Below are 27,048 nucleotides of genomic sequence, written 5' to 3'. Positions count from 1 at the left end.
ACATGAAGATAAGCTAATATCAGAATTGATAAACAATCTAAGCCAATTAAAATCACATCCACAATAGAAATTAAAAGGCAAAGATTAAAGGAAGAGAGATGCAAACACAAAGACAACACGGCGATGTGTTATCGAAGAGGAAACCGAAGTCCTCGGCGTAAAACCTCTCCGCCGCCCTACAAGTGGTAAATAATCCACTAAAGACTGTAGTTAGGATACATGAACAGCAGAAGACCCTCCAAGCCTAATCTACCCAGTGTACCTAAGCCCTCCAAGCTTCTTGCTCCAACGAGGTTGCGCCGAACCTATTTCTTCTTTAGCTTACCGGATTCCGCTATAACCCATAGCATCAACCAATAACCATTGGTTCCTTCCTAACTGCTTCCCAAAGCACCAAAAGACCTTCTCACAGATGTGGGTATGGTGAGAAAATAATTTGGTCAAGAACCTCTCAAGGATGTGTCAATGGAGAAGGTAAGAGTAGAGGAATTTGAAGAGTCTCTTAGGTGAAGATTGTGGATGAATCAATCTTGTTTTTCTCTAGGGTTTCTCTCTCAAAATTCTCTCTAGAAGCTCTCTACATTTTGTGGGTATAATGGTCTATATATAGTGGTGCGTGTTTAGAATGCGAAAAGTCAATTTTTCCCAAACAGGGCTAGTTGGCGGCTTGGCCTCGCGACTTGACTGAGTCGTGAGTTCAAGCCGCGAGATAACAGAATGGCCAGGCTGGACTTTTTGTCCTGTAGTGCACCAGTTGGAGTGACTATTCATCTTCTCGCACGCTTCACTCATGTGCTGCAGTTTGGTGGCTTGCCAGTCGCGAGTCTCCCGCGAGTCCCAACCGCGAGTCCTTGCATCCTTGCACAAACTTGAGCATTTCTTCACACTCTCTCACACACTACCCTTGCATAAATCTCACCTAAATACAGGGTTACTAAATGCTAAATTACAAGCAAATTGGCACGGAATAAAGCTAACAAGATGGTTGATTAAATTTAACCTTACACATTATGCATTGCAAAATAAAGTAAGCAGACAACTCACATCAAATCCGCATCATTTGTAGAATCACAAATTAATTATATGAGTAGTACCCATCTAAAAGGTTGCTTTGTTTGTTCTCTCTCTATATATATATATATTCGTGTGAGATTTCCCTGCCTATTTCAGCATCTCTCTGGAGTAGCTAGTTTCTTCCTCCCAGATGGAGCATCCAGTTATGACAACACCAATCTTTTCACTAACCTTTCGTGCCATCTTTCTTCTGTTCCACCCCATATCAATCTTAAAATTTTCCTTAGCTACCACACTTTCAAATGAGACTAATAAATTTGCACTGCACGAATTCAAGTCCCACACAAATAAGCCTCTCAGTGTCCTGGCTTCTTGGAATGAATCTTTCCATTTCTACCAGTGGGTTGAGGGCCACCTGTGGCAACAAACACCAAAGAGTCATTTCTTTGGACTTGCAAAACAAAAATATGGTGGGCACCATATCACCCCACATTGGAAATCTTTCTTTCCTTCAATCCCTTGACTTTTCAACTCTTTCCATGGTGGAATTCCCTCAGAAGTCAGTTATTTTAAGATGACATATTTTCGTAAAATTTAACATATAAATTTCTAATGATGACTTTACACATTCTAAAATAATAATTAAATACACGTAACTTACCAACTATAATAATTCTATTATCATTATCATTGAAAACATGTAGTCATAAAATACACTATTTATCAACAACAACAAAAAAGTAGGAATTCTTCAATACACATATCATCCTTTTTTTTTTTTTGGGTTAACCCTTCTCATAAGCATTTTACCCAACATTTGACATAGGGCTACAAATTGTGGGATTATCCTCAACATACCACTTTGCTGGTGACAATCCATATTAAAACTCCAATATATTTACCATTATATATATATATATATACACATATATATAGACACTGAACATATTAAATATTAAAATATTCAATATTGGACATAAAAAAATTAAATATTGCATTATGAGTTTATGACCTTACACATTCTCTTGAACGATCACATGAACATTAAATTATTCCAAAGTGCATTATGACAAAATAAATTGTCACATAAACAAAATAGTAGAAAACACACCCATAAAGAAAATAAAAGAAAATACACCCATCAATAAACTCTGGATTTTTTTACTGAGATTGAGATGTGATTTCTTCTATCAAAGATTGTTATTTAACAAAAAGTCATCATCACAATTTGGTAAGTAATGTGCTAACAATACTATCGATATTCCCTTTATTTTGTTTTATTTTGGTGTATTTTAAATGGTTTCCACTTCTTCTTTTGAGTAATGATTATTTTCCTTGATCGCAATTTACCATATTGCTTCCATCACATCGAAATACATTACTATCTTGCTAATTCCATGTTTTGTTTTAGTACATAATCTCTTGCCTCCCATTTGTTTCTTTTCTTTTATGAACGGTTTTGTTATTTTTTAAACTAAGTACTACATAAATTCTTGCTAAAATCCTTTAATCTCATCTACATCTATGCTAATTTATAATTTCTTTCTTAGGATACTGAACGGTTTTAGACCCCTTAAACCAACCAGATTAACCTAGTTAATTAGCCAAGTGATTAACTTAGTCAAATTATGCAATTCTAGGTTATCACAAACATATAATCATATCAAAAATATAAAGCAGCGGAATAATAAATAACACAAGATATGATGACCCAGGAAACCACACGGTAAAAACCTGGGGAGGATTTGACCTAGCTATCCTCAAGGTAAACTGAATCCACTATGCGAAAGAATCGAAGTTTATACAAAAGGACTTACAAGCTCCCTGCTCGACTTCCTAATGCTACCCACCAGTAGAACTTACTGACACGACCACATGCAAACTCCAAATCCACGACTCCTTCTTTCTTGGATTCTCCAATCAGCTACAAGCACCCACGCTTTTATTCTTTAAGCTTCAATGGTAGCAACCGAGTTGATCATCAAGATGTTGATACAATCTCTACCTTGAAAACCCTAAGTTTGTATAAAGGAAATCCTTAGATCTCAAAAGAGATTTACACAAAACAGAAAAGTATGAGCAACAATACAACAGAGCAACTGTAAAAACGTGGCTAGGGTTTTTCTTTATATACCTAAGGTAAAAATAGAAAACCCGAAACGTTTAATGAGTTAGGGTGAGTTGAAAATTCTGCAAAGATAATCATTGATCATCTTCTGATCTCGGCAGCCATGCCAATGCATTACTCGATCAACTTTACATGAAAGACACAACTTTGAGCAAGCCTAAACAAGACTAAACAACATGTTTTGATCATGGTTTGCCAACAATACAAATTGAGTTCTAAATACATAAATTCCTAAATCTTTAGAACCTAACAAACTCCCCTTTGGCAATCCGTGACAAAACACAAACACAAAGCTCAAAGTTTACAAGTAAAAGCCCTTTACATAAATAATGCTCATAAAGGGTCTAAAGTCTTCAGTTAAAGATCTAAGTATCTTCCTAATAATTTTAGGTTGATCATAGATTTCACCCAAATTAAAAGCAGAATTAACAATATCATTCAATTTAGCATAGAATTCATCAAAAGATTCATCATCAGACATTCTAATGCTTTCAAATCTAGAAGTTAATTGCTGCATTTTATTAATCTTAACTGCATTTGTGCCTTCATGCACAGTCTAGAGGATTTTCCAAGTAGTATGAGCAACCTCAACATTTGAAATTCTCTTAAATTCCTCCATAGAAACAGCATTAAAAATAGCATTCATAGCTTTGCTATTGAAGCCTGCTGCTTCTTTTTCAGAAGTTTGCCACTCACTCACAGGAGTAGTGGGCTTCTGCCATCCGTATTCAACGGAATTCCAAACCCTCTCGTCAATAGATTTCAGGAATGCTTTTCATCCTTACTTTCCAATAAACATAGTTATTCCCATCAAAGTGAGGAGGAACAACAAGAGAGTGTCCATGCTCCATGACAACAGGGGTCAAGGATCAGCTCAGAGATCAAAAAAATCTCTGATTCAGCTCAGAGAGTGTCCATGCTCCGAATCCACAGACTGCTTCTTTCTTGGATTCTCCAATCAGCTATAAGCACCCACGCTTATTATTCTTTAAGCTCCAATGGTAGCAACCGAGTTGATCATCAAGATGTTGATACAATCTCTACCTTGAAAACCCTAAGTTTTGTGTAAATGAAAACTCCTTTAGATCTCACAAGAGATTTACACAAAAACAAAAAAGTATGAGCAACAATACAACAAAAGCAACTGTAAAAACGTGGCTAGGGTTTTTCTTTATATACCTAGGGTAAAAATAGAAAACCCAAAACGTTTAATGAGTTAGGGTTGAGTTGGAAAATTCTGCAGAAAAGCATTCTGCCCGAGATTCAAACTTTACATGAAAGACACAACTTTGAGCAAGCCTAAACAAGACTAAACGACCTGTTTTGATCATGGTTTGCCAACAATACAAATTAGAGTTCTAAATACATAAATTCCTATATCTTTAGAACCTAACAGGTACCTTGGAAGAAGAAACAAAGTATTATGATTGATAGGTATGGTGCTTCTCTTTTTCTTTGTAGTTGGGATTATATCTTTTATATATATATATATATGGTTTTTTCATTAATTTTTCCACAAATTACAATGTAAATAACATTATGGTGAGTTAGACATACTAAAGGTTTATTTATTTATTATTTTAAGATCTAATCTCTAATTCTCACCATTTATAATTTTTAAGGAAATAGCTTTGGGACACTTACAATGTTTAACTCTTGCATCCATTTTATGACTATGGACATGCATACAATATTGCTTTATGTTTTCCACGGTAATACTAATCTCCATTACTTTGGAATTGAAAATTCTCTCAACTGAAGCATATAACTTGATGTAATCTCATTCTTAGGAAATCCTGCAACCTAATTCAAATCATTCTAGACAAATAGATAGCATATATATATTAAAATAGAAAATAATGGTCCAAGATGAATTAAATCATATTACTTCACCTCAGTTAGCTTAAACTTATCTCATTCTCAAGGGGAAAAAAGATCTTAAAATTAATTATCTCTTATTTTGAGTTCAATATGTTCTTTGTAATTATTAAAATAGAGCTTAATGACTGTACCATTCTACATGAATTAAATCATCATATACCTTATTTAGCTTAAATTTATCTCTTATGATGAGTTCAATTTAGTTGTGATTTATGCTCTTCAATATATAATACTCCTTAAATATACAAAAATATAATAGATAAATAAATTAGAAAAGCAACTAAGCCATGCTATTCTATTTTATAAAATGATTGACCTGCTCAATGTAATATATATTTCTTTCGTACTTTTTGTTATATTCATCTACATAAACTTTACAAGTTCTTGAATTGATTAGAATCTCAGAGAACCAAATCCATTAAATATAGAATTACGACCATAACATTTTTTTCTTTAGGACAATAAGTGATAAATGGCTGTTGGGTTTTCTATTTTTCTTTGTAAATAGTTGTTTCTGATCATTTTGGGTGATGACACTAGTATTACTAATTAAATTCTCTTACATTATTTTATTTTTTGGTTACTAAAATTCTGTTTACTTTCACATATGTCACACTTTTTAGCAAGTGTTCCGACTAAATATATATATATATATATATATATATAAAATTTCCTTGGCAATTCTACAATCAGCAATGCATTACTCTTGTAGTAAATTTATAATTTACTGCATTTATTGTTCACACGTGATAGTTTATTATTCATGATGTTTCTCTCTTCCTTCTTAATTACTAGGACATATTTAACAATTATTATCATATTTTACACCACAATGGATCCGTTTGGATACAACTTATTGTTACTGAAAGTTGCTGAAAACTGATTGTTGCTGAAAACACTGTAGCAAAATAATTTTTAAATGTGTAAATAGTATCGTGGGACCCATATTTAATATTTTTATAATACATAAACAGTACATGAACAGTGCGTGAACAGTGATGCACTGTTCATGCACAGTAAATTTTGTCCCCCCCAAGTCAACAAGTGCGGCAAAAAAAAAAAAAAAAAAAAAAAGGTAAAACGCAACTGCACTTTGAGTAGCAAAACTTGCTATCCAAACGCAGTCAATATGAATTGGATTTGCAATTAAACTTTCTTTTTTTTTTTTTTTTTTTTTTTTTGGTTTAGGCTTGGTGCTTCACAAACAAGTGTGAGATTCTTTGTAGTTTTCTTTAGAAATTGTGCATGGCTTAATCTTGCTAGGTTCGCTTTTCATGATCATTAGTTTATATGTTGTGATTTGGGCTAAAGCTGAAGACCTAGAAGAGATCAAACAAGATACAGTTATAGAGCAACTACAAGAATCTTTTAGAGAACAAGAATATTAATGTATAAACCTGTCAATAACTCAACAAAATGTAATGATTTCATGGTATTCAAAAACAAATATGAACATGTATAAACAATTCTATCATGAATACTTTGCTTTCCTCTACCCCTTTTGTGTTATTTCTTGATTGACTAAGATTTACTGAAAATTTAGCTTCAGTTTTTCATGTTTATTAAATTGGGGAGAAAAAATTTCTGTAATAGTTGATTCTCATATATGAGTTTAGTGACTATCAAAATATAAATTGTTATATGTTGGTTAAATAAAAAAAGTGTGTATAAATTGCTCATTAACTTCTTCAAAAATGCAAAATAATGTTAGCTTCGATCTGAAATAATTATGATTTATTTGATGCATATCTCACTATTTTATATTATAACGTGTTCAAAATATCTTACCATATATAATAATTGAAAGTTAAATGCAACATGTTTCCTTGCAAAAAAAAATCAAAATATAGACTTCTTTACTTACTGTTGATTCTAAAAAAAAAAAAAAAAACTTACTGAATATATATTATTTATTACAATATAATCACATTATTTTGAGATGGATTTGGGACTATTACTCATAAGTCTCTGCTACTATTCTCATTTTATACTTCACAAAAAAAAAAAAAAAAAAATTACAACATTAAATTTTCCCAAGCAATGCGCGGGTTTGCGACTAGTTAATTATTATAATGGCCCTACTTATCTTCATCTTAATTAATTAATAATAATTTAGGCCTATGTATATATCGCTGTAGAAAAGATCTATCTCTATCTCTATCTCTCTTCAATATGATACTGGACTATTATTTTGTGTTGTGTGGAGTGTGGACTAATAACAAACAAGTAGTATGAGACTTGCATATATGGTTTGGGATACAACAAGTTGTCTTTATTTTTGAAAACTAACTCCTAATTATTTAATGGCATCCTGCTTAAGCTAGCCTAGCTAACTATATATCTTATTAGGAGGAGGAGGAGGGAGTATTAATTAATTTGTCACAGCTAGTTAAACCCTTTAAATTTAATAAATAAATAAAAGTGCATTTATAATAATAAGTTGACGATCTACTTATTATTCCACATGCCAAGTTACACATTGTCATTAATACTCTAACTAAAATCATATTTTGAACACATGATTGAAGTTATAATTTAATAACTTATAATTGTGAAATGATAAAATTGTGTTTTAATTTTAAAATGACTCATCTCCCTTGAGATTTTGGACTCCAAACTTGAAGAGAAAAAACATTCTCCTCTCTTGAGGTTTGAACAAACTAACACTCTCCCTTTTTTATTATATTAGTAACAAAATATTATAAATTTCTGTAAGTATTTATCTACAAAAGTTTAAGCATGGTTAGTAAAAAAATAACTGATAAACTTAGAATAAAAATGCAAAATTTATCAAGCACCAAAACACTTGCAACAACAAATCTTTCCGTAAATCCTGAAAAAAGGGAAAAAAATAATATGCAAAATTCAAGCTTAATATTTTAAAATACACTTTAATTAAAATTTTAAAACAACGAGTAATATAAGATAATAAGTTTTGAAACATGCCTATAAGCAAAAGACATGTTAGTACGCAATATTTTTAATATTAATTGAACAAAGTTTAGTTAATCAAATGTTAAAAGGGAAAGTGTTTTTTCCCTTGAAATTTAAGATGAAGTGTCATTTTCTCAAATTTCAAGAGAGGGGAATAAAGTTACTCATTTTAAAATTATAACTAAAATTGTATTTTAAAACACGATTTCAGCTTTGTGTCTTGTATTTCCATTTACTCCTACCTCTCTATCTACATATCCTTGTGAGGTTCTTAGCCCAAACACTTACCTCACCCATTCTGAGTGTTAAGAGAAGTTTTGGTGCCTATGGGAAGCATTGGAAGAAGCCATTGAGTGGCAGATGCAATCGGGCGAAATTGCAAGATCCAGATAACTAGTGAAGACAAGACTCCGAGAAGTTAGTTGGTAGCTAGAGCTTGGAGGGCTCAAGAACATTGGATAAATTAGGCTTGGAGGGTCTTTTTGATATTCGTGTACTCCAACTTATTTATTAGTGGATTGATTTCAGCTTGGAGGGACGTGGAGAGGTTTTTCACCGAGTACTTCGGTTTCCTCTTCGATAACACTTTTCGTTGTTATCTTGTGTTTGCATCTCTCTTCCCTACTCTTTAAGCTTTACATTTATCGCTTATTGTACTTGCTTATGCATTAGAGTAGTGTTCCAGTTTATTGCGCATCTTTTACTCTTGTTCCAGTAAAAGCAATTAAGCCGTAATTTAAAATTGGGGATCTAAACAAGCATTAGTGTTTCTACACTAATTGAGCTTTCAATAGTAAACTGGAATCTGTGACTGTGACTAGGCTAGGATTATTTGTAATTTTACAACATAAAATAAGTTTCTTAATTTGAAGAATAATTTGATAATTTTTTCAAAAGGTTGATAGATGCATATATTAAAAATGTATGATTGTGTTTGGCGGTTGAACATGGACTATATAATAAGTTTAGTGTTTTTCGGGTTGTTCCAATGAGTTTTTTTTTTCTTTTTTTTGAGAATCCAGATCCAAAGGTCAAGTTTATTTCATAAAAGATCAAAAATTACAAAGCATCACGAGTCACTAGAGTAGCTATATCATCAGGATAGGATTCAGTCCAAACCTGTGTTGGGCTTTGTGGAGCTTGGTTGTGTTTGATTCGGATGACAACCCGACCTAACCCGAATGATTTTGCGTCGTTTTCAATGGGAGATTTTCTAAGGACGTAGGCAAATTCTTGAACCACGTAAATACTGTCTTGTGCGTGTGATTATTTTTCCTTTGACATGTGTTTTCTCTATTTTGTTTCTCACAGGTTTGGGAATTTCGTGTTATTCCCTTACAACTTGTAGCTCACTTCCATAAATAGCTTTCCTGGCAATAAAAAGAAATAATCTTCAAATGTTACAAAACAAACGTAAGAGCATTCACATCCGGTCTTCTAAATGTCATATGTTAGTATATTATAGCATGAATGCACAAAAAACCTGCTTTACCCGACCTTGTAATTGTAATTTTTTTTACAATCCTGCTACAGTGCCATCTTAGAGGTGGCACTGTAGCAGGATTGTAAACATATTAATGATATTACATTACCTTTTCTCTTTCTTCTTGTCAGTTTTTCCTTTCGCTTTTTTTTTTTTAGTTTCTAATTCTCTCTCTCTCTCTCTCTCTCTCTCTCTCTGTAAATTGGTGCCAAGCCTTTCTCAAATCACACGGCATGGGTTAAGTGGTGCGTCAACGTGGGTAGGTGATTGTGACGACATGGGCAGGTGGTTGCGGTGGCGTGGGCCTAGTGTCTTGGCCACCGCCGATGAAGCAGAACCTCGTCATGCTCACCTCCACTAAGCAGATTCTCTTCCTTTTCTATCTCTCTCTCTGTCTCTCTCACCTCTTTTCCTCTTTCCCTCTTCCCTTGAATCAATCCGCCATGGGTCTCATGGGTTGGTAGAGTTCATGGGTTTGATATGGTGGCAGATGTGGCAGATCAAGGTGGTGCCGAGGTGGTGTATCGGTGGGTGGTGGTTGTGTTGTTGATGGTGGATTGGGGTGGTGCCGTGGTTTGTGGATTGGTGGGTGGTGATTGGAAAGTTTTGGGTTTGGATGGTGGTTGTATTGTTGATGGTGGATCGGTGGGTGGTGGTTTTGTTGTTGATGGTGGATCAGTGGGTGGTGGTGTTGTTAATGGTGGATTAGTGGTTGGCGATTGGAAAGTTTTAGCTGGCTTGGTGGGTGGTTCTGTTGTTGATGGTTAGGTTGATTTGGGTTTGGGTGGTGGATGTATTGTTTGGGGTTTCAGATGACTTTCTGTGCTGGGGGTATTGGGTTTTCTCTGTGGTGAATTGGTGATGGTGAATTGGTGATGGAGGTAATGAGTGGTTAAGAGAGAAGAAGGGAGATAAAAATTAGAGAGAGAATGAAATATATTTTATTATATAGATTTATTATTTTAATATATTGTATAAGAAAATAAAAGTTAGGATGTTGGATGTGTTGTAAAATGATATGATATAATTGATAAGTAACTTTTAAGATGGTAAAATGAGATATTTTTTAGATACCGAATGTGAATGCTCTAAGGGGCTCTCAGCTCTCTTATAATGTCTGAAAAACAACCCTTTGTGATATTAGGAAGTGAGACAACCAAAATGAAAAATAAACAAGTGAAAGTGAAAAGGTATTATATAGAAGACAAGGGAACTTTGCATATATATGACAATGTGGTTGGAAAATTTTAATTTTTTACTCATACAATTAAAATTATGTAGGTATAACTTGCATTGTCATTCTTCGGAGTGCAAGTTCCTTTTAGCCTCAAATGAATAATCTGTTTGTATTGGCTTTGGCTATTCGGTAATTGGTTGCATGGATTGTACCAAGTACACATTCAAAAGTACAGGTAGTGGATATGATAGTTTTAGCAAGTTGTAGGTTTTTCTAATTTAAAACAAGTGCCCCATAATTATTAATTTGTTAGTCCTTGTCACATAAGTATCATCCTTCAAGTAAGGAATATTCACCTTCTTTAACTTTTTCACAAAATTATTCTATAATCTAACAAGTTGAAAACTTGATCATTAATTCATCAGCTATTTGTTCCACAGTAAATAATGTAAAATAAAACGATAATAATGCATGTATTTCAATTATGTAAAGTTGTGATTTCCAACTAGCCTTTGTTGGCTTTAATTTCATGCCAAATTTGGTTGTAATTCAGTCAACCATTTCCTTGTATTTATGTAGGTTTAATTGTAAATGATGAGTGTGAGAGATTAGTGAAGAATCAAGCATGCAATGAAGATCAGTGCAAATCGCGACTAGCTTACGAGTAAAGCAACCCGCAAAAAGGCCACGTGTGAAGCACATGACTAGAAGGTGAAGAGTCATGCCAGCTTGTCATTTCACAAGTATTTCATGAGAAAGGCCATCTCGCGAGATACCCGCGAAACTCTCAGCTTGACAAAAATGAAAAGTGTTTTACTAAATTTTTTACAAACACTATATATACCCTCATTACTAATGAAATTGTAAAGACTGTTTTTCAGAGAAAAAATCCTAGCAAAACACTTGAGAGTTAAAGATTGTCATACCCACAATCTACACAAATTCTCTTGGTTTTCCTTTACTCATACCCCTTCATCTATACATCCTTGAGAGGTTCTTAACCCAAACACTTACCTCACCTATTTTGAGTATTGAGAAGTTTTGGTGCATTTGGAAAGCATTGGAAGAAGTCATTGAGTAGCAGATGCAATCAAGCGGAATTGTGAGATCTAGAAAACTAGTGAAGAAAAGACTCCGAGAAGTCCGTTGGTAACAGGAGCTTGGAGAGCTAAAGTATATTGGGTAGATTAGGCTTGGAGTGTCTCTTTGATATTCGTGTACTCCAACTTATTCACTAGTGAATTGATTTCGACTTGAAGGGTCACGGAGAGGTTTTTTGCTGAATTCTTTAGTTTCCTCTTCGATAACACATCTTGGTGTTATCTTGTGTTTGCATCTCTATTCCCTACTCTTTAAACTTTACTTTTATTGCTCATTGTGGTTTGCTTATGGATTAGAGTAGTGTTACTGATTTATTACGCTTCATTTACTTTTGTTCTACACTTAGATAAGTTAGAATAAAAGCAAGTAAGCCATAATTTAAAATTAGAAGTTTAAACAAGTATTAGTGTTTTCACACTAATTAAGCTTTCAAATTACAATTCTGCTTCTTTGTCATGTGAAGCAAGCAAGCCTCACAGTATCTTCTAGCTAGCTATCCAACACAATTAAAGCAGCCAATTAGCAAAAGCTCAAATGTAAAAAGGGTACTCAATGATGGTCTGTCTTTGAAGTTGGAAAACTCCCACTATACTTAAAGCCCTCATTGCTGTAAGGATGGCCTGAGTTCCCCTTACTTACATCCTCATAACTGGCTGAAGTGGATGCAGATTCAGCATTGGGGTTCAAACCAACCATCTACATTACGTTCTCAATCTCCTTCACCACATCACCCATTGCTGGCCTGTTGCTTCCTAATTCTTCAACACACCTCATTGCCAGGTCCACAAACTTCTCCAAACCTTTCAGTGATGTTTGCAAACCAATGGTAGGGTCTAGAATTTCTTGAAGGTTGTATAGATCTTTCATTCTATCAATTTCCGTTTGGACCACTCTTACAATATATTTCCCCCGTTCAATTGGCATTCTTGCAGTTATCAGCTCTAGCATTACCACTCCAAAACTATATACATCACTCTTTTCAGTCAACTGCTGAGTCATGTAATACTCAGGATCCATGTACCCCTACACCATTATAGAAATCAAGTCACAGTGTCAGAGGTTTTTTTTGATAAATAATAATTTTTATTGAGCTAAAATAAAAAAAAAAAATTAAAAAAAGAGTCAGCCACGTATACTTGATGTATACAACTAGGGACCAATAAAATCAAACACAAATTACAAATATTAATAAAATCATAAACCCTAACATAGTGAATATCATCATACAATTGACATCCAATTCAACAAAAGGATCAGGTAGCCTGATAATGGGACAATTTTGTGCAAAAGTCTTGATCTGATTCTTCCATTACTAAATATAGCCGAATTATTATAAGCTCCTGATGCTTATTTTCTTTCACTAAAAAAGTTTGCAAAAGGATTTTCCACTGACCATTGTGCCTTTAACTTGAGTGCTGACATGGCCTTTTTCTCCTTCACCCATAGGCTTAGATAGTCCAAAATCAGAAACTTTTGCATTTAAGTGTTCATCCAGGAGAATGTTGGTTGACTTAATGTCCCTGTGTATAATAGGAGGGTTAGCAAGTTCATGAAGATAGGCCAGGCCTCTAGCTGCACCAAGTGCTATTTTTAGTCTCCTCATCCAATCCAACCTGAATCCTGACTTCCCTGCATAAAGAACAGCTACCTCATTAAATGTTAATGAAAAATTGTCAGCATTATCTACATGATAATTTACATTTCCTGGAAAGAAGCTATCAGAGTTATGACATATTATGTTTTCCTCTAATATTGTCTCTAGAGGAAGGCACACTGTTGAAGTAAAAAAAAAAAAAAAAAAACCTTACTGAAAGCCATTTTAATAGTGGTTGAAGTACCTGAAAGGTTATCCTTTAGAGATCCATTTGGAACATACTCATATACAAGCATTTGTTCATCTTGATCGAAACAAAAACCAACAAGGCTGACAAGATTCTTATGAGAACCCTTGACAGAAGTTCAATCTCAGTTTTGAACTCAAGGCCACCCTGCATTGATTCTTTCTGAGCTCGTTTGATGGCAATCAGTTGACCAATGGGAAGAGTCCCCAGATAAACCTGTAGTAATGTTGACAGATTAGACATTTGGTAACACAATTTATCAATAGGAATAGTTCAGCAAAACTACATTGAGACACTTAAGGAGTTGTCATAAACCAATAAATAAATATATATATATGGNATATAAAAGTCACCCAAAGGTAAATATTTTTAATAATCAAATGAGGAAGGCTAGTCCTAGCAACTAGAAGGCTCATTTAGGTTCATGTAAGGTAGATATACTGCCCCACTTCATTATTATCAAAAAGACGAATATTTTATAATTAATTTATTTAGTGTATTTACTATCATGTTCACTGACCTCTTTATCCAAAACCTATAATAGTAAGACATGTTAATAAGTTGAAACTTGAAACTTGTGAATTGGTATATGCTTTAAGTACTAAGTTGTGAAAGAGGTGGGGTTCAAGTGATAAATTTAATTGTAATGGTATCTTTTGTGGTATTTTATGATTGTGGCTCAAACCACATTTTCTCTTATCCACTATATATTTACCAGTAAATTTTTTTATCTTGAAAAGATACTAGGAATTTGTATTTATGTAAAATTATAAATTTGTGCATGAATATATTCTTTATGACCAGTGTTTCAACCAACTTTAATTGAAACTTTTCACCAAGACTGGCTGCATACAGTTTGAGGAAAACTATGTACTTTTTTTTTTAATATCATTTAAATAATATTTATTTAATTTTTTATATTATAATTTTTTTAATTGAAGTCATTTTTCATACTTTTTGAAGTACAAAATTATTAGTTAATATTTTTTTTGGAAACCAATTAATATTTAATATTTAAGTTTTGTTAACATCTACTTTTCAATTGATAATATAATTAAGGTCACCGTTCATAAATTATTAAAAAATTATTATAGGATGTCATTTTCATTTTTTTAATAATTATGGTCACCTTCCAATTACTTCACCTACCAACTTTATTATTCCTTACTTCTCAATGTTGGGTTACTTCAAAATTTTAACAGCCAAGTAAAAGTTAATTCAGAGAGTCTTATTTTAACTAAATATATATATATAGTATTTTTTTATTAAATATTTTTGCAAAAAACACAGCCCCCAACTTTTTATTATATTCAAATTAAAAAGAAAAGTTTCTAAACACACCAATAGCGTAGGTGAAAAAGATAGTTTCATTATAACTTATTTGGAGAATTGATAGGCATGTGAGTTTGACAATGGAAGTACAATTTTATTGACCATGTTAAATTTCTCAATTATATCTATTGTGTTCTTAGTTTTTAGAGTTTTTAAATTCTTTCAATTAAGTATAATGTAATTTTGTGGAAGTGTGTACATTATACAAAAGTAGGATCCAAATTTTTTTATTCCAACTAAATATTGTGATCTACCCCTTTACACGGGCGTGTGTTTAGAGTATTTCTTTTATTTTAGTTTAAAAATAAATATATAAAATTAATCTATATATATATAATCAAAACCTCTGAAACTCTCACAATTTTTCACATCAGCGCAATATTTAAATAAAATTACTTTTGTTTATTCTAAACTTAATAAGGAGTGAAACTCTATCTCTCTAACAAGTCCAACTAAAACTCAAATTCATCATTATCATTTTTTTTAAACAAAATTATTTTTGTTTAATCCAAACTTAACAAAGAGTAAAACTCTATATCTAAAATTGAAACCTCTAAAGTTCTTACAATTTTCCACATCAGCACAATATTTAAATAAAAATATCATTTTATTTAAATAAAATTATTGTTGTTTAGTCCAAACTTAACAATAAGTAAAACTCTATCTCTCTAACAAGTCCAACTTAAACATTGGCAATTTATCTCCAAATTTAAGAGCCAAATCCTCTGAAACTCTCATAATTTTCCACGTCAGCACAATATTTAAATAAAATTATATTTTATAAATTTTTGTAAGTCATTCCATGTTTAAGCAACGGCTTCTTCATCAAATTGTAATACAAATTGAAGTTATATAAAAGCAAATCATGCAATGCTATAGTTTCTTAAATTTTTTTATAAAACTATTTTAGTCTACCTTACAAATAGATAAGTTTTCGTGCATAGTGCGGATTAGTGACTAGATGATATAAAAGGTTATCCAATAAAAATTGACAACCCAATTTCTTTTGGAAAATGTTTGGTACCAATAAAAAAAAAAAATTAAATGTGTCTTATCCTATGTAATACACATGACTCACTTTATTGGTTGGTTTAAGTGAGTTAAGTGTATTGCACATAATAGAGACAAATGATATCTTCTTATTAGTGATTGGAGTGCAAAGCTCCAAACATTTTTTTAAACATAAGGTTTAGATTGGCAAAGTCTATGACAACTTAATAATCGCTAAGTCAAAACATTAAATCTGCAGAAGCAAACAAAATACATGTTAAACAAAGCACAAATCCAAATGGTTGTCTATAGAACGCATCAAATTTGCAATGTAAAATGCAAAAAACTCATAACTTTTCCCAAAACTGCATATACAATTCCATATCTATACACAAAACCCATATCCAAATTCTTTTATATACATATATAATTGTTGCTGTTTGAGAAGGTACATTTCATATCGCATTTGTTCATCTTGATCGAAACAAAAACCAACAAGGCTGACAAGATTCTTATGAGGAATCCTTGACAGAAGTTCATATTTTACCAAATCACCAACTATCATCTCACCATTCATAATTCCATTTGAACATAACACCATAGCTATTGAAAAAGCCGTGCTAAATATTACATTTTGGCCGAAGTTCAATTATGCAAGTCTACGTTGTGTTTTTAAAGCAGCATCTTCATACCCTGAGCAATTGAATCCCCAAAGGCAACAGAACAGCATTATGATTCAATTAGAGTAAATTTGTAATGAAAATACTTTAAATGAAAGGATATAACTTGCACTTTTGCCATACTATCAGGAAGAAAGGGGTGGGGGGGGGGTGTGGCACTAAGAAGGCAAAAGATTAAAAAGAACATAAATAATAAAGAAAATCCAAAACCACCTGAACCATATTAAAATTGATTTGGTGGTTGGCCACATAAAATCATCATTTCAAACCATTAGAAGCATGAAGGAGGAGCGATCACCAAGTCCCAATTAGGGTAGGAGTGGCAACAGACCAGGATTGAGATGGGAAGCCCCTTCTTAAACTGGAACCCACTGGAACAAACTTTGTTCTAAACCATCAAAAACACAGGTTCCCACTTTGGAAACCCAAACCCAGTCCACCCAATTAGCTGGCATTGTGCACACAAAAGACAACCTACAAGTTGGGTAATTGCCCATTTGATTGAAGGTTGCCCAAATTATTTACTACATTATACAGCCAATGAAGAAGGAATAAAGGTTTTCTCCATGAGGCAGCAGAGCAACTAAGCCTCTTGATTCCTAACTTTCGTAGAACCAGGTGGGCTATAACCCTTTAAAACCAATACACTTGAATTCATAATTACGTGTCAATGTAATAACTACCATACCACTAAGATAACTTACTTTTTAAGTACTCATCATATTGATCAACTTCAAAAGATTCATTGTTCAGGGAAAAAATGGACAAAAATGGAGAAAATAAGGCATCAGATAATCCATAAAGAAAAAATAAGGCATCAAACGATCTATAAGGAGAAAATCAAACATTAAAAGTACATCACAGCCTCACCTCTTTTGGTACTTCACCACATCACCAATGGCTCGGGACATAGGAAGTTCAGCATTGACCCAAGGCTTACCCCAAAGAGTGACAACAATACCACCAGCTACTTCAATTCAAGCTCTTTCATCATCTCTACCTGGACTATGATCTTTAGTTAGTTCAGTAGCTGAAAGACTGTTTGTCAAGTTACCTGTCATTTTCATGTAAACATACAGATATTCAATTATTAGGTTAAAATAAGGTGAAGTTTTATACTCCTTTACTTGATGTACAACTAATGCTTAGGAAAGTCCTATTTCAAGTAAAAGCATTAAGAGAAAGGAATTCTTTATCACCTTTGCATATATCTAGTAGACACAACTAATTTCAACTAAAATCAGCTAAACCTTTATTCCCATTAATTAGGATCAATTATCTTCTGGATGCAACTGGTTAAAAAGTCAATAATCAATATCACTACTTAACAAAAAAAAGGGAGATATCAGAGAACCAGTACCCTGACCAGACTAGATTTTTTTGTTTATAAAAGGGCCTTTGAGTCACCAATATTGGCAATTAAAATCTTCCCATCAAGAGTTTAAGCCATCTCATAGTTTACGCAATACTGTAAGGCAAAGAGTGTCAATGATCGCCTCAAATGCTACTGCTTGTTTGACTTGTCTTAGGTTACTAGCACTTCCTCAAAAGGGTACAGGTATAGAAGATGCTATTAAAAATATAAACACGTTTTGATATATATATATATTCACTCAAAGTAAATTGCTTAATCAAGGCAACAAGCAACATACCTTCTGCGCGTAGACATTAATCAAGGTATTGTTCATTGTGGAAGGCGACTTCAACCCTGCAAACTTCATAACATCCAAGCACTCAATCGCATCATCAAACCTCCCCGATTTTCCATAAATATCAACCAATGTCATAACACCAACTGTACCCTCCCCAAGCCCATTTTTGCATGCATCCAAGTCAGCAAAATCTATATGTTTTGTCTAGTTGCTCAACTATTGTATTGACAATGTTACTAACACACCACATTGTAAGCATTCATAACACCAAACACAATTGTAATAGATATAAAATACTCAAAACTTTTTTTTTTATCTCATTTCAAGCACTAAAGGGAGATCTGAGAGGGATATAGCAAGAAAAACTTCAAAAAAAAAAATAAAAAAAAAATAAAGAGGAGACATACCTGATCAGCTGGAATACTCACTCTTTAGTGCATAAGCATAACAAACAAACTCAACTATGAATGGTTAAGGAGAAAAAGCATTTTTGAAAAAACCAGTCCTAATTAACCAACCATACTGGAACAATAGTATAAAAAAAATTAGTAAAATGGCTGGCTGTAATTATGCAGAATCAATTCAAGCATCAAAAGCTTAAACCAGTAGAGTTAGCCACCAAAAAAAAAAAAAAACCACAACACAAAATACCCAAAAATTACAGCCAATTACTACAAAAAGGCAGTCCAATAAATCCCTGAGAAACATATCTTATAACACAAATCAGTACTTTGCCCCACTTTAAACATCTTCACTAGAAAAAAGGGGCCATAGAATGGATCAATTAGAAGGAAAACATAAAAGAAAAGTAGCAAGATCTACCAAAAAACAACCAGGACAAACAACATAAACAAACTTCAAGCAATTAAACAGAATAACTGTTCGCTCATCAAATATGCATGCAAAAAGCCATGTTTCATCCCACTTCATTGTTTGGAGAAGGTGCCAATTGGTCATGGTTTCTACACTAGGACATATGAAAGTCGCTAAAAGTAAGAAATAGAAAAGAAACAACTGCATAGAATAAAGAAGGGATCATTTACAAGAATAACACCATCTGCAATCTGCAGCTTGCACAACTAGGTAGCAATAATCCTCAGTGTCTCAACTGCCTGCACAAAAAAAACTTTTAATAGATTAAAATTAAATTAACAACAGGCGGAAAGTCCTAAGAGTGAATGCTGTATAAACCTGTGGAGCAGCTTTGCCACTCTGCCACAAGATTGTCACGCATGCTTCTAGACTGAACCATGACAAGAATAGAGCCAAAACAAATGAAACAAATAGGAACGTAGGGATTTAACATATTAAAACAATTTGCAGAAACTGAGTTAGGAAGGACATATATCCATAATGGGAAAGAAAAAGAGAAAATTGCATGACATAATCTAAAGCATGGGTGTGTGGCCACATAAAACTAAAGATGAAACTATTTTGTTTGTAAGGCATGACCATTAAACAACAGAAACATTATTTCATTTAGCAAAAACAAATCTTTGCCCATCTCAAATTGAGAATCAAAATGGAGAACTATGCTAGCAACTTCCAATTCTTATAAGGAGACTCGGCTCATTTTACAAATGACTATATTATCAATAGCAAATGGATATATTCAGCAGCCTCACAAGTAATTATTATAGATGACACTTTATGAATCTAAGTACATTTTTGTACGGCATTAATCCATAGTAATTACTTTTAATTTTAAGGTAAAGGTATTCATCATGAGAACTTGGAAGTCATCATTTAAATGTCAAATTGCCCATATCTACAATCTGTTAGGTTTTTAGACCCCTTAAAACACAACAATTGTATTAACCTAGTTTATAAGCCAAATGATTAACTTAGTCAAATTATGCAAATCTAGGTTAACACAATCAAATAATCATATCAAGATATAAAGTAGCGGAAATATAAAGAACACAAAGATATGATCACCCAGGAAAACCAAATCGGTAAAAAAACCTAGGGAGGATTTAACCTAGCTATCCTCAAGGTAAACTTGAATCCACTATATGAAAGAATTGAAGTTCATACAAAAGGACTTATAAGCACCCACGCTCGACTTCCTAATGCTACCTACCAATAGAACTTACTGACATGACCACGTGCAAGCTCCGAATCCACGGAATCCTTCTTTCTTGGATTCTCCAATCAAGTACAAGCAATCCTGCTTCTGTTTTTTTAAGCTCCAATGACAGCAACTGAGTTGATCATCAAGGTGTTGATAATATCTCTACCTTGAAAACCCTAAGTTTATGTGAAGGAAAGCTCCTCAAGGATCTCACAAGAGATTCACACAAACCGCAAAAGGTAGTTATGAGCCTATAATCATTCTATTTTATTAAGTTTATATAACATTTTTATTTTTATGCAGCTTTTATTATCTATTTGTTATTGTTTTTATAAAAATATTTTAAACTAAATGACTAAACTAAACTCATTGGCTTTGTATTAATTATTGACGCACACAACCACACTTATTCCTACATAAAATTATACAATAGTGTCTACTTAACTAATCAAATGCTTGGACAATCACTAACTTTACATTTTTTTTTCTTCAATTTTACTACGTTTATAACAAAAAGTTATTATAACATGATAACAATATACACAAACGTAACAAACCACATCTATTTCCTAATTATTAGATTATATATATTTATATTATAATGTACATACAAACATCCACACACATCATAATTCACACAAATAATATTATAATAAAAGTAATGCATACAATCAATGTTAGACACACTCACACACATAATATAAATTTATAAAAAAATAATGACACTTACAATTTACAAACACTTACATTTTATTCTTAGAGTTGGAAATACTTGTAATAAGGGTGTGTAAAATTTAAGTCAGAGTGTGCAAATATATTTTTAAGAAAAAAATAATAATATTAAACTAAAAAAAATATTTTTTATATATAATTTTATTTTTATTTTTTTGAAAGTCAGGGGGTTCATTTGAACCCCCTGAGAATAGTGTAGAGCCGCCCATGGTGACATTGCTATCTTAGGCGAAAACATACAAGATGATGATGTTAATAGCAATTCACAACCCCATGATATGACCTGACTTTGATATTGTAATGTGTATTTTTCTACATCCATTTGCAATTTCCAAAATCGTAATAAATCATTGCTTCATAGATTGTAAACTTGTCAGGAAATTGCTTTACCTGTGTCTTGCCTTGTTTGATATAATTCTTATGTAGTCATGTGTTTTGTCAAGTTTTGTTTTCAAAACTAGTTGTTCATCCACGTGATATATGAGAATAAATTATTATTTTGTATTGTAATATAATTTATAATTTTTTTCAAGATAATTTGTTCTGTCTAAAAATGAAATAATTTTAATTTGGTCCAGTTAGGTCTATTTTGGTCCACTCAGTCAAGTTCAGTCCTCCTTTAGTCCATTTTAGACTAATTGGGCCTTAAATTGATTATTTTGTTAGTTTTCTTTTCATGTTTAGCTCAAAAAACTTTTTTTTTCCCTCTTAATTTTTGAGTTAAAACGTATGAAATTTTATTAAATTTGGGCTAAACTCTTTAGTTTTGAGTTTAAAAAAAAAAAAAAGCAAAAAAAAAAAAAAACTAAAATAGACATTAGAAATTAGAAATATGAGCCCTAAAAATGCAATAAAAAAGATAAATATTGAAAAGTCTTATTCAGTCCATGTTGGTACTATTTGGTCCATTTTGTCATCTTTAGTCCAATTTGGTCCAATTCGGGTCATTCAGTCTTATTTAATCAACTTCTGTTTAATTGGTCCTTTCAGTTCACATTGGCCCTAATTCTATCTACTTCGGACTAATTCGGTCCATTCAGTCCACATTGGCTCTATTCGGTCCACATTGGTCCTATGTTGTCCTCTTCGGTCAATTCTATCCACTTTGGTTCTATTCGGTCTAGTATGTGTAGTTTGGTCCTATTTCGTCCTATTCGATCCAATCTATTCACTTTGATCCACTTTAGTCCTATTCAGACCATTTGGTCTTATTCGGTACATTTTGCCCATTATGTCTTATTCAGTCTACATTGGTCCTATTCGGTCCAATCTGTCCACTTCAGTCCTATTCGGTCAGAAATTGTTCCTATTATGACTTCTTCTCTCCATTGGGTCCACTTTTTTCCAGTTGACCCAATTTAGTCTATTCAAACCCACAATGAAAGCATAAAATTTAGAAATAATGCCTATACTTTAATCAAATACCAACTTTTTCCTACATTGAGGTTCCCACATAGGTGCTTATAGTACTAAAAGATAGAATAAACTGTTACAATTAACATTTCAGCAAAGAAAACAAAAAAATTGTTACAATTTAACACCTTCAAACTCAACAATTTCACAACGAAATAGAATAAGACTCAAGGAGATGCACCACTGACATAAGTTACAACAAATTACAAAAATGATTCACCTATTGCAGCAGCAGCCAGCCCAGTAGTTATTTTCCTCATTCTGCTGACCCACATACCATTTAATCAAGTCCCTCTGTCTCATTCCAGCCAGCCCAGTCCCTGCAAAAATGCAGACCAGAACTTGTTTAAAGGCCATGGATTACAATGATGCAGAATTAATAAACTATTAACAACTTCTGAAGCAACACAGCTGTGTAATTCTACATGGCTGATGAATAAATATTCAGCAGCCACAAACCTATTCCACAATGTGCAGTGACAAGCGGAAATACAAATTATGCAAAGCATCTACAAACCCATTCATCATCATAATTCACAACTACACAATATATTAGCATGAACTTTCTTAGGAAAACTATGCAAATATTCTTTATATTCAAAATCAGAGAATGGAGATAAAATTTTGAGGCAAGTATACTAACCCAAAGAACATGTTGCTGATGGGATACACTGAAATCTCAGCCTCTAATAGTGGTAAAATTAAGTCAGTTTAAAACAAATGCATGAATTGTGCTTTTAGAAGACCACAAATTGAGATCAACTATATGGCACAAAGTCAAAAACATAACTAAAATTATTCCCTATCTAAGTGTGACCCTGCATCAGCTCTCTTCCTATTACTTACAATGATCTCTCCCTTCACAGCTGCAAGGATAAACCTAACGTTGTTTTCCAACTTCAACAACTCCATTTCACGTTTGTTCTATGTCAATTTCAGCAGAAAAATACAAAAATTGCAATTCATAATTGTTTCCCTAAGAAATGGCTTGTTTTAATTATTGCCTATCAATTCTACTCTTTTGCTATAAGCGTAAGTGAGCTCACCTTTCTTTCCTCATAAAATTGAAGTCCTAAATGGGGAGAAAGATATCTTCAAGAACTGCAGGAGGAAATTCACAAATAGTAAGTGCGTTATCATGGAAATTATATTGGAAAATAAATGAAAAGAACTCAAGTTTAGTCCAGAATTACAAATTGTCCTTTTCCAGTCCACTGGCTGATCCTTGGGCTACAATCTACAACCAATAAGAAGAGGCGTTAGTATGTTTCTAGACCAGAAAATTTGTTTCACATTTGCCATAGATGTGTCTGAATTTGTTGTAAATAATATGATATATATGTGGACTTACTACTTGGTCCTCAGAGTCTTCAATAGACTTGATTGATGATACAATTATAGCTACACGTTCTTGATCTTCTCCCTTGAGAAGTTGAGTAGTTGGGTCAGCACTTAAATCATTATTAGGTGTCTTTGAGATCTTCTCAGTTGCTTGTAGTGCTTTGAATTTTTTGGACGAGGTTCGTATCAGCTGGTAAGTATAGGTCCAGATGAAGAAACCACCCAGCTGCAATAGCCAATACAAACAGGAACGATCTCTTCGCATGAAAATTGAACCTAAAAGCAAGGATTCATGTTGATTCAAGCATGGGTGATTGTAGATTAGGAATAGTAAGGTTGCATTACTGCCATGGAGAAAGATGCATATGATAGTCCAACAGAGCTACAAGTACTACGTTCACCAAATGGACTCCCATCCTCATTACAGACTACAAGGACAATGATAAGGAGAAAGTTTCCCAAGTTTCCTAATCAACAAGCTAATTATGAGGACTTGATTTCACATACATGGATTCTGAGAAGAGTTGAAAGCTGTCAATAGTGACCAAATACCTGATGAACATGTAGCAATGATAAGGCCTTCCAGATGAGGCTTAGGCCTCAATATTTTTACAACTACCCATCCAAGAATTCCTCCAAATCAAAAGGTAAGCCCGATGTTTATTGGCATAAACCACCTGAAAAAGATGAGACAAGATTTAAGAAATTCAATGGTCTAACTAAATTGTGTAGGCTTCTACCAAAAAACTTGCTTCTTGAGTAGGGTTCTCAAACAAAAACTAATACATATAATAAACATACAAATTAAATGTTTGACACTTACCAATCCACCAATGCAGCCATAGATGATGAGACAGCTTCTGCAACAGATTCTGCATTATTTGCCTTCTTATTGTTGTTCTTCCGTGGGTTGTAAGCACATGCTTGTCTAGTAGAGACCATAGCAACTTCACCCCTTGCTTTGCCTCTCATTTTCTTTCTGAACTTCTGTTTCTTCTGTATCATCAGTTGCAGCAGCAACTTCTGGCTCAACAGCTTTAGCTTTCTTTGGAAAAGGAGTGAAACCTTTTGTTTCCAGCTCAACATACAGATCAGCTCTTTTCCTATTACTTACAATGATCTCTCCCTTCACAACTGCAAGGATAAACCTAACGTTGTTTTCCAACTTCAACAACTCCATTTCACGTTTGTTCTATGTGAATTTCTGCACAAAATACAAAAATTGCAATTAATAATTGTTTCCCTAAGAAATGGCTTCTTTTAATTATTAATATCAATTCTACTCTTTTGCTATAAGCGTAAGTGAGCTCACCTTTCTTTTCTCATAAAATCGAAGTCCTAAATGGGGAGAAAGATATCTTCAAGAACTGCAGGAGGAAAATCACAAACAGTAAGTGTGTTATCATGGAAATTATATTCGAAAACCAATGAAAAGAACTCCAATTTCTGTCACATACTTTGCTTCGGGTTGTCATACTTCTTAATCATGCCTCTTGGGTCAAATAGGTGCATATTAGTTGCGCTACTTGTAGTGGTTAGTTTAAATTTCTTCAGCCAACCCTCTGCAATGACCCTAATCAAGTTCTTAGGGGTCAAGAAGACTCAAATTCTACTGTTACGTCATCACAAATCATATCAACATCCTGCAGCCAGCATTACTTTTCATGAGAAACTGGGTATAGTCTAATTCACATTGTGGTGGATAACATAATTCTCAAGGACTTGAGCAAATTTACCTCAATGAAGGGATCTTTGCATTCTCAATAGTTCCTTTAAACCATTTATACCATGGATCCATAGGCTCCATAGCATCACCATTCAAGAAGCGCCTAACATTTGCTATTATGTCTCTTTGGGTTGTAATAATTGTAAGAGCTCCAACCAGTCCCAATTCCTTCACTACCATTGACAAGATCCGTTGGTATAATTAGCATGTACCTAAAATAACCAAAAAAGTAAAGTGTAAGCCTTATTTATATATAGGAGTTCTTCATACAAAATGCTAAAATCCCTTCTACCAAATACATAGAAGAATGGGGAGAAAGATACTAAGTTCGTTCAATTGATTGCCCATCTTCATTCAAGTAGTCAAGAAGGTCATCATCATCCGAATGGAACAGAAACCGCGTGATTGGACAAACCCGCGTATATACATACGTAGCACTTGCATTATCTTTTCCTCCCTAAAATCAAACTGATCATTAGTAAATTCAAAATGTAATAATAAGATTATTCACAATAAGAAAATATTGAACTAGAATCGGCTTTACACAGTGACACAGTAGGCACGTTCATCTCAAGCATGGTATAACATGATAATTGTGTCCCAATGAAGGGAGGTTGTACACGGTCAATGTGCTTAGGCATAACGTCAAAAATCATACGAAGTGAAACCCAATAAGGACAAGAAAGCATTTAACAATTGTACAAGCAAGCTATTTAAATAACAAAAATAAGGACAAGAAATTACAATATCTTTCTTTGCGGCAGCTCTAATACATTGGTCAAAGAGCTTATCTTTACAGAGAAAATGTAATAACAAACCAGTCAAAAGAAATTAAGTCCGAGCCACCACTTCGATACACATTGTAGGTGGCTTACCGTTAGAACAGGTGAAATCAAAATCTTTCTCAATCCTCCTCACACGGTGAACTGCAGACTTGCATTTACTCATTTCCGCATCTTCATTAGGATGTTCACTGAGCACCAAGTGAAATGCTGAAACTATTTTTTCAGCTGTACCTCCAATGGACAATTTCTGGTTTCCAAATAAAGTCCACATTAGTGAGCCACATCTCAGACATGCAGAGTAAAATGGAAGAAGATTATGTAACTTCTAAAAAACTAAACAGAATGAAGCAGAAAGAGAACAAGGCCCTCATTCTAACCGTTCTAATAGAGCGTGAATCCCTTTTTACAATTTTGACTGAACGCGAACGTTTTTTGCTGAACTCCAAGGGTGGAGGCAATTCCTCTCCAAGCATTATATGTTTGAGGCTCCGTGCACGGGATCCAAAAACTCTCCTTTCTTCCCATATGGCAACCTAAAAATAATACAAGCACTAGTTTAATTGGTGAAACAATGTATGGCCTATGTCATCAGTTCTTCAAACCAAATAAAGCAAAGAAGGCATTACCAATCTAGAGACCACATTTTTTCCTTGATCATCTACAGTCCCAGTAACGCTTTTGAGTGCAGCAGGAAGAACCTTCCAAAACTCAGTAACAAACTCATTTCCTTTGCGTTTACTATTTTGTAGGATGTCATTTGCTAG

General features: G+C 33.4%; 2 protein-coding genes and 2 long non-coding RNA genes across 4 annotated transcripts in view; all 4 read right to left on the bottom strand.

Annotated features, from left to right (window-relative positions):
• Positions 1-12,075: 12,075 nt before the first annotated feature.
• LOC112007040 (leucine-rich repeat receptor protein kinase HPCA1-like) lies at positions 12,076-13,815 on the bottom strand. Its single transcript, XM_065770121.1, has 3 exons — positions 13,557-13,815; positions 13,112-13,347; positions 12,076-12,741 (listed from the first exon to the last, which is right to left on the bottom strand). Exons 1-3 carry the CDS (start codon positions 13,606-13,608, stop codon positions 12,415-12,417), a joined length of 615 nt encoding a protein of 204 aa, XP_065626193.1. The 5' UTR covers positions 13,609-13,815; the 3' UTR covers positions 12,076-12,414.
• Positions 13,816-22,411: 8,596 nt separating this feature from the next.
• Positions 22,412-23,185, bottom strand: LOC136066216 (uncharacterized). The gene is made up of 2 exons (XR_010627666.1): positions 23,076-23,185; positions 22,412-22,752 (listed from the first exon to the last, which is right to left on the bottom strand). It is a non-coding gene; the product is annotated as an uncharacterized LOC136066216 (long non-coding RNA).
• A 422-nt stretch (positions 23,186-23,607) lies between these two features.
• LOC136066215 (uncharacterized) lies at positions 23,608-25,931 on the bottom strand. Its single transcript, XR_010627665.1, has 9 exons — positions 25,823-25,931; positions 25,510-25,711; positions 25,231-25,416; positions 25,086-25,140; positions 24,597-24,977; positions 24,326-24,450; positions 24,119-24,240; positions 23,784-23,999; positions 23,608-23,669 (listed from the first exon to the last, which is right to left on the bottom strand). It is a non-coding gene; the product is annotated as an uncharacterized LOC136066215 (long non-coding RNA).
• A 399-nt stretch (positions 25,932-26,330) lies between these two features.
• Positions 26,331-27,048, bottom strand: part of LOC112016826 (uncharacterized) — a 5,048-nt gene continuing 4,330 nt past the window's right edge. The window contains 3 exon segments of the mRNA XM_065770101.1: positions 26,331-26,531; positions 26,662-26,817; positions 26,911-27,044. Of these exon segments, the coding sequence (XP_065626173.1) occupies positions 26,331-26,531; positions 26,662-26,817; positions 26,911-27,044 (491 nt within the window).

Source organism: Quercus suber, unplaced genomic scaffold (genome assembly GCF_002906115.3).
Source record: "Quercus suber isolate HL8 unplaced genomic scaffold, Cork oak 2.0 scaffold_3B, whole genome shotgun sequence".
In the NCBI taxonomy this organism is placed as follows: domain Eukaryota; kingdom Viridiplantae; phylum Streptophyta; class Magnoliopsida; order Fagales; family Fagaceae; genus Quercus; species Quercus suber.
Note: the sequence above shows the minus strand (reverse complement) of the source record. Positions and strands in the feature narration are given on the sequence as shown.

Coding starts and splice junctions, on each gene's coding strand:
- LOC112007040 (XM_065770121.1), bottom strand. CDS start 13,608: ATGCTTGTATATGAGTATGTTCCAAATGGATCTCTAAAGGATAACCTT. Junction 13,348..13,556: donor TCTAAAGGATAACCTTTCAG/GTACTTCAACCA, acceptor TTCTTTATGCAG/GGAAGTCAGGATTCAGGTTG. Junction 12,742..13,111: donor CTCAAGTTAAAGGCACAATG/GTCAGTGGAAAA, acceptor ATAATGGTGTAG/GGGTACATGGATCCTGAGTA.